Source organism: Chelonia mydas, chromosome 7, assembly GCF_015237465.2.
Source record: "Chelonia mydas isolate rCheMyd1 chromosome 7, rCheMyd1.pri.v2, whole genome shotgun sequence".
In the NCBI taxonomy this organism is placed as follows: Eukaryota; Metazoa; Chordata; order Testudines; family Cheloniidae; genus Chelonia; species Chelonia mydas.
This window is the reverse complement of record NC_057853.1, coordinates 19,344,398-19,355,415: the sequence shown is the minus strand read 5'-3', so window position 1 is coordinate 19,355,415 and position 11,018 is coordinate 19,344,398. Positions and strand designations below refer to the sequence as shown.

The window sequence follows — 11,018 nt, the reverse complement described above, 5'->3', positions numbered from 1 at the left end:
TTCTTCTTAATGTGATTTTCATAGGCAAACTGATGCAAATAAATCCCTAGGTATGTAAGTATCAAGAAACATTAATAAACTAGTGAAGATAAACTCAGATCCTATACTCTCTCAAATTACTAGCGATACAAATAGGTGGCAGTATATGTGTGTGTGTGTATCTCTCTCTCTCTCTCTCCCTCTGTCTTAATTTAGAAAATGTAACATTATAAGAGCCTTTCTGTGGGGCCCTGGTCAATGTCCACGCCTAGCCCTTAAAAAACACACCAGCTCCCTGTAGTCAAGGGACTTACAAAATTACTATTATGCTTTTATCATGTCACAAATGTCAAATTGGTTCCAGCATGCTAACGCTCTTATTCCCACATGGGTGGGAATTGAATGGGTATTAATGCATCCAATTCCCCCTGTAGGTCTGCTTGGTTCCTATTTTTCTGCATCAGACAAAAAGAAGGTGCCTACAGTGGTGACTGCGCAAAGGGTCTGGGTACCAGTTTCATTCTCACCATCATGAAAAAGCACCTAACTGGAATAACCCAGACTTGTAAACTGGGAAACAGCCTGATTTGGAAGAACTGACTGAGCAACAGCCTCATATGGCTTTCTCAGTTAGTCAGGGGTAAGGGCTTTGTTTCTTTTCTAACACTGACGCAGTGATTCTCAACCTATTTACTATTGTGGGCTGCATATGTGTTATGCGGGCCGCATGCACACAATATATACACTACCGGTATGGCCCTGACGATGTTATATGGGCTGCAACTGTGTGCTGATTGGGCCACCGAACATGGCCCGCGGGCCGTGGGTTGAGAACCGCTGCACTAAAGCAATGACATGACCTTCCACCCTCAGTGGAGAGGCAGTACTTACAACTAAAACACTTACTAACATTATCAATTTGGTCCAGATGCCCTAGGATTGCCAGAGGGAAATTTGGCAATGCTTCATAAATTCCCCAGGCCCATGTCCACTATGTATACTTTTCTAAGGAAGAGGAACTCCATTTGTCTGGAGTTCTTTGTGAAAATGTGGGAAGGGGAGTTATCCCAGCCCTTAAAAGAACTCCAGTGGCAGAGCATATTATGGAATGTGAAAAACACGTCTGCAGATCTCAAGCTATACCTAATACAGCAAAAGATTCTACTGAAAATGCAGTGGACGCTACAGAGGTTGTGCGAGACAGAGGCCCCGCCCTCTGGTGTTTGTTGGCGCTGCAGTAAAGAAAAAGGAACCCTGATGTATGTGTTGTGGGGCTGTCCAACAGTCAGACAGCTGTGGAAAGAGGTGGACACAGGGGTGAAAGCTGTGCATGGCAATGCATGGAGAGGGGGGAATGTGGGGTCAAGTGCCGCTCCAGGTTGCTGCTCGGCCTGCCAATGCAGTCTGGGGAGAGAGGCTCTGTCCTTCTTCCGCTGGACCTGCTCCCCAAGATCCTCGGCCCATCCCTGTCAGCCGGGCATGGGCAGGGAGCCGAAGGAGTGGAATTAGTCACTTCTCCCGCCGGCTGCTCTGGGTTGATGCCGGGGAGGTGGCAGTGGTGGGGGCCACTGCCTGGGCCTAGCTGCTGGGGATGGGGACCATGCGAGCAGGAGGCCACTCTCCCCTCTGGCACATTTCTAGCTCACTCATTCCTTGTCCCCAGCAGCCGAGACCTGGCATGGAGCAGGCCACTGCTACCACCTCCCCAGCCAGGCTGTCTCAGGCAGATGCTATGCTGCACAGAGCAGCGACCTGGAGCAGCGGCCTTCAGCTGCGTGAGAAGTGGCTCCATTCCACTCCCCGCCCAGGCCTGGCTGCCAGGGAGAGTGGCCGAGCATGCCGGGGCTGAGGCACAGAGAGAGAAGGACAGAGCCCTCCCTGCCCCCAGCAGGTAACATTGGCTGAGGAGAGTGTAGCAGCCCCGGGCTGGACACAGGGCAGGGGGTCGCTGGACAGAGGAGACATGTGGGGCAGTCATGTGTCCTCCCCTTTAGATTGTGCCCCACGAATATAGGGAGGCACGAGTCATCTGTGGTCAGCAATCAAACCTCAGTTGAAAATTATACCCTGGGTTATGTACCTACTACACCGGGTTTACCCCACCACAAAGACTTTGGTGCTTGAGGGCCCCAATGATGCCCCAATGATTTTACAAAAATAGACGAGTACGCTTATGCCCAGAATAGAGCAGCAGTATTCCGACCTGTCTGCATTCTCAGCAAAAGAAAGAACAGCTTATCAATGTAGAGAGCAATTATGTAATTCAAAGAAATTTGGACCCTGTTTCTTGATACATTTGAATAAAGAATGCAGAGATAGCTCAAATAAAGCCAAACTTCCCATTCCATCTGATCTCTCCGCTTTTCCCTCTTCCCACCTTTCTAGTCCCGAACTTTCTTTTGGTGCCGATTTGTGTATGTCTTTTATTGCTGTTGTTGTTACCCTCACCCCAACATGTTGTGGCTGTGCAAAATTGCCTGATTTTGTACTGTCCGGTCTTACAGCTTTGACAAGTTGTAAAGTTGTGTAATTGCATAACTTTCTTGGATATCCTGAGAAGTGTGTGGTATCTCGTAACATAGACAAGCTGTAAGTCATTTATCTTTTTGTATGTCATTATTTGTTTATGAAAAGTAATAAATTAATCACCTCCTCCCCCACCCGCCCTCCAAAAGAAATCTGTAGTCACTTTTAACCTGGACAGGATCCTTTCAGATTCTAAAAAACAGGGCTTTGTGGCTGGAGGACATATTTGGTGGCCCTCTTGAACCAACTGCAGAGTTAAAACAGATTGAAGAGACTCATATGTATGTGAGAAATATCCAATCTGGCTCCACAAACAGAGGAGAGGGGAAAAGCTCAATCACGCTGTCCATGAAAAGACTGTTGAGATTTGGGACACAGATCTGTGAATTTTCCTGGCTTCTCTTTACCCTGTAGAAAACTGCAAATCATTATGTGTGAAGAGAACCTTGGACAAGCTGTGTTGGAGAAGCTTCTATGAGACCTGGTGATCTCACATTTGTGACACTAATCATTTTATTAACTTTGCAATACTGTTCAAATAAAATATCTGTCAAATATATTTTCCATTATCTGTCTAGCTCTAGTTAGGAAACCCTTTGCTGCTCAGAATTAGTTATGCACAGTATAACCACACCCAAGCTTGCTTCAGTGGACATCTCCTATAAAAACAGGATAAGAAAAACTCCATTAGTGTGTTACAATATGTAGAAACTGCCTGTTTCCCTTTGAACAAGTTCCCTTTGCTTGAATACTGGAAAAATAATAATGAGCACAGCTCCTAAATTTACTAAAAATATGCCAAACAAATGAAATCTGATAACCGAGCTAATGACATGAATTCATCTTGATTTGGACTAAATCTGCTGCAAAACATTTGGTTGACATTGCTCAATAGTAAGAAACTTTTTTTAAAAGAGCTGATCAGGAACCAGTTATTCTTCCCATGAAACATTTTGAGAAGAACACTTTCTTATTTGTTTTCAGCAAAAATTTTCAGTCACTGAAAACCCAAAGAAATTTGGTGCTCGTTTTCCATTTTTTCCAACAAAAAAACCACTTTTTCACAAAAGTTGATCTTTTTAATTACATTTGTTATTGGATCAAAAAGCCATTTTCCTTCAAAAATGTGTTTCAGTTGACATTTTTCAAATCATTTCTGCTTTGAATACCTAATAACTACAGTTTCTGGCTGTCCATCATGGCCCTGACCTTAATTTCCATGCCCAGTTTCTTGTTATGTAGGTTCATATTTAGCATTTTTCTGACATTTTTAGTTTCTTGCAAAAATGCCAAACCTTCCGTTCTGTAACCCACCTGAGTGCTACTTGAAAAGCAAGTATTAAATTTGCTCGTTTTCAGATTCCATATTTTGCCCTAGATGATCAGGCACTTTGGATTCACACAAACTGGTGGTTCCGGAAACATTTCTTAGATTGATTTGATTTGACTAAGTGGATTAGGGCCTGATCTGGTCAGATGCCATAGTGATGAATGCAATGCAGGAACAGATTAGCCACAGTGGCTGAGAAGCAGCCAACACAAATCTAGTCCTCTTTTGCTCCTCAGGTTAGTGAATTTGCTTCCGTTACCTGTACCTGTTTAGAGTGAAATCTATTTAATATCAGTCACAAGGAAACAACAGAGAAGAAGGCTTTTGAACGTCTTTGGTCGCTCTCTTTTCAGCTGTGTCTTATAAATTGGCAGATAATGACGATGTTTGTTATTAGATGCTTTATAATAAAATAAACATGAAACAATGCTACATGAAATAAAGCTGCTGTACACCATCAGCTCACCTTTATTAATACTACTTGTCTTTTAACATAAACCACCAAACACAAATAATCCTTTCGGTGCATAAAATATTTATGTCACTTGTAAGATATCCTGGGGCCAGGTATTCGGGAGCTTCTCACTTTCTAGCCTTACATCTGAATATTCTGCTGCTCAGTAAAATCAAGTTAGACCCAGCCGTCTTTGGGACCAAACAGATTGCTCTGTGATGCACGAGTGCAGAGACCTGTAGGTGTGAACGGGGCTATAGACTATAGCAAGCACCTGCACACCAAACCCCTTGGCTCATGGAGTTGCAGCCTATAATCATCCTACCTTTACAAGGGGAACAAGAGCCCAGCGTTTCCTCTCTTATTCCGCCCCCTCCTCCCCCCCTCCCCATAAATTCATAATAGTGAGTTTGCCAAATTAGGGGATGGAGTGGGGCGGGGGGGGAATCTCTCACCTTTGTAGAATGGACATTTTCTAGCCTCCCGGGTTTATTTTTGAAATTCCTGAGCACAGAGGGGAACCACACCAAGGTCTTGAAGCTTTGGACTGAAGCTAATAATAAGAACAGCGGGCCTGAGCTGACAGCACTGACTCGCACGAGTAATCCTTACTCTCCTGAGTAAAGACGGCAGGATCGGGGCTCTATTTCGCACAGTCTACTGCAAGCCGCACAACGATTGAGCGGGGGGGGGGGGGGGGGCCGCCGGATTCCTTTTCTGGGGGAGCCGCGGCGTGTTTCCAGCCAGAACGTAGACACACCTTTGGTGGGAAGGAAGGAAGAAGAAGGAGAATTTCTGTCTCCCCAGTTATTTCTGCGCAGAAAAGGCTGATCACAGAGACCAAGGCTGGGCTAGCTAAAAAGAGGGGGAGAACAGAAGGAGACAAGGCAAACCTTTCCTTTAACTTGCTTTCTCCCTCCTCCCCCCGTGTCGGGGCAGGGGCTGCTTTTGTGCAAGGAGAGGCACTCCTCTCTAGCCTTCACGCCCTTTCACTTGCCCGGTGTCCACACACTCTGCCTGTGGCTAACGATCGTTTCATACAGACGCTCCAGTGCCTCTGGTTCCCTCTGCAGGGACGTGCCGGGCGGGAAGCGGGCGGAGAGAGCTAACCCCAGCCGCGCCGGGCAGAAAGGCTCTGCTCTCGGCTCCGGGGGCCGGGGGTGAGCTGCCCTGTCTGCCCGCGGGGGGAATGCACATCCCGGGCTCGTCTGTGAGACAATCAGTGCTTTGCAATGCTCGTTCAGTCCTCTGCGGCTGCAGGACCTGGGGACGAAACGGTCCCGAGTGTCTCCTGAGAGCCGGTTTCCCTGGACTTTCAGCTCCACGCACAAACTTCCACATTCATAATTTCTTTTTCCAAACGCTACCAGGGGAGGAGAAGCCTCTCTCCCCATTTCCCTCCCCCCGCTGCTTGTGCAAGCCCCATTCACACTCCTTGAGCTTATGCAAGATCCTGAAGTGTGTGTGTGTGTGTGTGTGTTTGTATGGGACATAAAGGGGGTGAGGGAGAGAACAGCTGCTGTCCCTTTAAATCTGTTTGTTTGGCATCCGTGCCCCCCTCCCTTGTTTCACTGCAGCTTTCAATCCCTGAGCGAGCCAAAGGGCTTCCTCTGCAGGAAAGGAAGGGAAATGCCAGTGAGGAGGAGGCGGTGGCGAGCCCTGGCCAGTGCGCTGCGATCAGGGAGGGACCCGACAAGCTCCCTGCAACCAGTCTGCCTTGCCAGGCTAAGCATGGGGCAGGACGAGGGCTGCCAGGGGCAGTGATCGCCCCTCCTGAGCTGACACCCTCCCCACGCAACCCCCCCCCCTTCTCCCCAGCCAAAGAGGCTCCGGCCACTGCTGACTACTTATCCCCTCCCTCCGCAGCCCCGTGGGCTGGCCACACCGACCCCCCGCTCCAACTTCGTCCCTGGCTGCCGGGGGTTAAGGAGGTGCGACCGACCCAGGCGCGCAGGACCATGATCTGAGGGCGTCAGACCTGAAAGTTGGGGGAGATGAGCAACGCAGGTGAGTGCCGGCTCCTGGGGGCCTGATTTGGGAAGAGGGTGGGAAAGTCTGGGGCGGCGAAGGGCTCGCTCCCGGGGAGAGCGGTGGAAACTGACCCACGGGTGCGCTGGTGCTGTAGCCTGGCGGAGGCTCCTGGAGACATCAGCGATCCCCTCTCTCTCGCCAACACAAGTTGCTCCGATAAGAGATTATTACCTGGCCCGCCTTGTCTCTCTGAAGTTGAGTGCCCGTCTTGTGTAACCGGGCTGTGCGCAGCCTGGTCGTGAGCGACTAAGGGGGAGAGCGGCGCCTTCTCCCTCTCACCTCTCTCTCTTTCCTTTTCTTTTGCCCTTCACCCCCATTTCTTTCTTGGGTTCGTTTATTCTCTGCCAAATCCGAAGCCAGGGAAAGGGGCTGGTGGCGGGGAGAGGCACGCCTCGGCTTCCACTCCGGAATAATGGCACGGTCCTGATCTGGTCAAAATGCGGTTTATAAAGGGTGCCTAGGTCCAGTGAAACCTGCAAAACAGTGCTTGGGGCTTCAGGGGCCAGAGGTGGTGAAGCAGTTTGTACAGTGGGGGTGCTGAGAACCATGGAATCCAACTGTAAACCCTGGATACCAGGGAAAGCACTTCAAGCCAGGGGGTGCAGCAGCCCCCCGACCCACCCAGACTTCCAACACGTATGTCAAGGACTAGAAAAGCAAGTGGTTTGGAGGTGGGTTTTATTAATCACTAGAAGGGAACTGCCTGACACAGAGAGCGAGAGAGAGAGAGCTAAAGGCTCTGTATGTTGGGGGGGTGGATGGGTGATGTGAGAAACTCTTCGGCAGGCTGGAAAGTTGACACATGGATGCTGGAGCCCTAAGGGGTGTTTTAGCTCCTGGCTGATTTGGTGGCAACTTGGAGATGCCCAACTTTTCTCCCCCTCCCTGCCCCGTTTGCTCCTCGGCGCGAAGCCGGGCTGGGAGAGGCGAGGAGCGGGGCTTTACTGCGGAGTTGGTTACCCTGATCCTGTCTGTCTGCGGTTTATTTTGCGGGTGACTTTGTGAACAGATTTGCGGTTTGGGGTAACGGCGCGGGGCGGTGCCTTTCTCTTCTCCCTCGGCGGCGAAGTGCTGGCTGCCGGGGCGTGGAGAGGCTGGGCATATGTGAAACAAACGAGACAGTTTTAACCTGCAAAATCACAGCGTCATTTGCCACACGCATCGATTTCCCACCTAGAACGCACCCGGTGCGAGCAAAGGACGCTCCCGAACTCTGCGCCGCAGAGAGGGCAGATTTTTAGACCCACTAGAGAGTCATTTATTGTCCCACGCGAGTTTTCACCGCCTGTCTCTGGCCTTTTCTCCCCTCCATTCTCCTGCCCTGAGTTCCCAAATGCCAGGTCCTAACGAGACCCTTGCCGGTAGAGGGCACAAGCATTATTACAGGGGTTGAACCCGGCGCAATCTCTTTGCCCAGCGTTGCGGGACAGATTTCAAAATTGCTCCGCTCCCCTTGAGAACGAAGAGGTCGGATTTTGAGAAGTTCTCGGGACCTAGCAGCTCCCATTCAGAATAACAGGAGCTACCGGGTGCTGCTTAGAGGTGGCGAAAAGGGGAGTGTTTACTGTGAACATTTTGGAAAGACAACTTTTTTTTTAAAGGGCAGAATTTCCCCCCTTTTTTGGCCACACCTTTTTTGTTATTGCGTTTTCCCCTCTATTGGTCTTCCTTTTCCCCCCTACTGGGGGGGGGGGGGATACTAACCTCCAAATTTTTAAAAATAAAAAATGTTTTGTTTTTCATTGAACGATAGGAATGTTTTGGCCAAAATGAAAATGTCCCAGGGACCCTTTTGTTTCTTGGGGGGGGGGGGGGCGGCGGAGGGGGAGTTAATGAAAAATTGCAATCAGCTTTAGTGGTGAGCTCTCTGGAAAATACAGTGCCACAGCCAGGGCTTGGTGGAGTAGCAATAGGTCCCCTGCCCCAACCCTCCAACTCTTCCATTTAGTTTCATTCCCCCAGACGATGAAGACTATTCAGTGCCCTGCTTGAGATGACGCATCATGGAGCCCAGAGGTTTTCCTGCCATAGCCACACTCACTTTCAGACCCACGTGTGTTGGGAACTGTGAATCAGTGTTTACCAAACTAAAGGCTCTCTCGACAGGTGGGTGAGGTGGGATTGTATCCTCTTTGCCCACTCAAAAAGTAACATTTTAATTCTTTTTTCCTAACCCTCCCTGGCCAGCTTGGACTCCTTTCTGCTTTGTGCCAAAGAAACTTATTCCAAGTGTAGCCATCTGGTAGAGAGTGGCTTTTTGGCGTTGGTTTAAAAACTTCATCTTGACATAATTTAATACACAGGGACTCCAGCCTGATCCCAGTCTCAGAACAATGTGTACTGTCAGCACTATCAGGCTTGTTTCTTTATAAGACCATAAGTTTTATTTGCAATAATTGTTATTTGATCCACAGCAACATAAAGAATGTATCCATCAGTGTGAAGCACAACTCTCCATTGAATTCAGAGGAGAGTTTTGCTTATTAATTGATGCAATATATTGTCCATGTGCTCCATTATTTATATTACAGTAGCAATTCGTGGACCCAACCAAGATCAGAGTGCCATGGTGCTAGGCACTGTACTATGCATATTAGGGCATTGTAAATTCTTTGGAGGCATAGACTATCTTCATAGACAAGGGAGAAAGGAAATATGATTATCCCCATAGATGGGGAGTTGAGGCAGACCAAGATTAAGTGACTTGTTCAAGGTCACAAAGGAAGTCCATGGAGGAGCCAAAAATTGGAACCAGCTCGCCTCAGATCCAATCCAATCCTTAACCACAAGACCGTCCTTCCTCTAATTATTCAATTGATTGAAATTGTGCCACACAAAAGGAAAATTGCAATTAACACTGCTAGTTGTTAAAAAATGTAAACCACCTGGTATCATTTTAAAAATGGTTATCGAATATAATAAACGTGAAACTACTTTAAGAAATCTGCAGGAAGCCACCATCATACCTGCTCTTTAAACTGAAGCCATATCCTACTGCCATAGACTTTCATGAAACACTCCTATTGATTTCAATGGGACCTCAGCATGTGAAATGATAGGAGGGTATAAGCTCTCTATTTTTGCAGACAGGGCTTCCTGTTGGGAAGTAGCTGTAAAATTGTAGCATTCGTTGAGAAACCAGAGCCATTCCCAGTTATTGGGATATTAAACCAATGGCATATATTAAGTTTTGATCATTTGGATGTTGTATGTATATTTTTTTCTAGATAGCCAGTCTAAGCCCCCAATCCTGCAAATATCCTCGGGTGCATAACTTTTCAACCCACTGAAGCAATGAGACCACTCACATGAGTAAAGTTCCATACATGATTAAGGATCAGAGCTTTTGGTATTAGAATTAATCATTTCCCTTTAAAAGCAGGCTTTCCACTCAGTTTGGTACACATGGACTTTAGGTTGTATTTTTCCCCAGTAATGCTTCTCTGTAGGATGGTATATGATTGTATTATGGTTATGAATGGTGGCCATGACGTTCTATAGTAAGAGAAAGTTGGAATCTATTGATGTGATATCCCAAAGTCATAAACCATTGATCCTATCTCAGAATGACGGAGTCCAACAATTGTATCAGAATGCATTTTATCTTTGCAGAGTGGTATCTGCTCTGAAACCCTGGGTGCTAACATTCCAATTAAAATCATTTTAAAAGACAAAATGCATAAGAGAATTATGGCCTTTTTTTGAAAATTCAGATCTGCCACTTCAATGGGTATTCAAAACCAGTCAGGTAGGGCCTGATCTAAGCCCATTGAAGTCTGCTGAATTCCGACAGGCCCTTAAAGCACAGACGCTAATAAGTGTGAGTAAAAATTCTGAATGACTTAGGATTCTCAGTCCCACTGAAAATTTTACCTCTAGGCTCCTAAATCATTTAGGTTCTTTTGAAAACCCCATCCTATGTCACTTTCACTTATTTCAAATGGTTTGAAACACACAGTGAGGGACCCATATGTCATAAATATAAAACAACAAAAGATCTGCAGTCAGCGATGTGAAATTAATGACATCTTGGAGTTATTTACTGTACATCCTGGAGTCCTGGTGATGACAACTCCAGTGGTTTATAACACAAGTGGAGTCCCCTCAGTGGAATTACACTTTCCTTGTAAATCACTCTAGCTCATCTAATTTCATCTCGGTAACATATCAGAGCAGGTTCCACAGCATATGCTACGTATTTATCTAAAGTCTGAATGATGGTAAAATGGCTTATCTACGAAGGACTATTAAACACTGGTTTATTGGCTGGTTAGGGTAGCCTGCAGAAGGATAATTGCCATTTTGGACCTAGCGCTTCAGAGTGGAGATGAAATAAATGAGGTTTAGGACTCTGCTCTCCGATTACTTTATACACCACATAGCACACAGCATTATTGGGGGGAGAGGGGGTGTTGACAATAGGCTGACCAGCTGAGAAGCTAACTCTGATTTTAGAACGTTAATAGTTTGCTGTCCCGCCCCCCACCCCCGCCCCCTGCATATTCAGGATGACCTTTGTGTATGTTATTTCAATAGCAGGTTCAGTCTGGGCTCCACCATTCTCACCTCCAAACAAAGTCTTCTTAAGCTGTGTGCACGCCATGCTCATAATTCAGATACCCGCCAGTTAGCTAACCGGACAGAGATACAGGAACAGAACATTTCTATGGAAGCATTGTTCTGAGTGAGAGCATCACT

At 47.2% G+C, this 11,018-nt stretch overlaps 1 protein-coding gene across 6 annotated transcripts in view; it reads left to right on the top strand.

The window, feature by feature from the left end:
* The first annotated feature begins 5,851 nt into the window (after positions 1-5,851).
* FGD5 (FYVE, RhoGEF and PH domain containing 5) overlaps positions 5,852-11,018 on the top strand; it is a 155,197-nt gene continuing 150,030 nt past the window's right edge. For 2 of the 6 annotated variants that reach the window (XM_043552082.1, XM_043552085.1), the window contains exon 1: positions 5,855-6,296. In XM_043552082.1, the coding sequence (XP_043408017.1) occupies positions 6,284-6,296 (13 nt within the window). In that variant the 5' untranslated portion in view covers positions 5,855-6,283. Of the gene's footprint in view, positions 6,297-11,018 lie in introns of all 6 variants that reach the window. The other 4 variants (XM_043552084.1, XM_043552081.1, XM_027822393.3 and 1 more) reach the window with 4 other exon arrangements.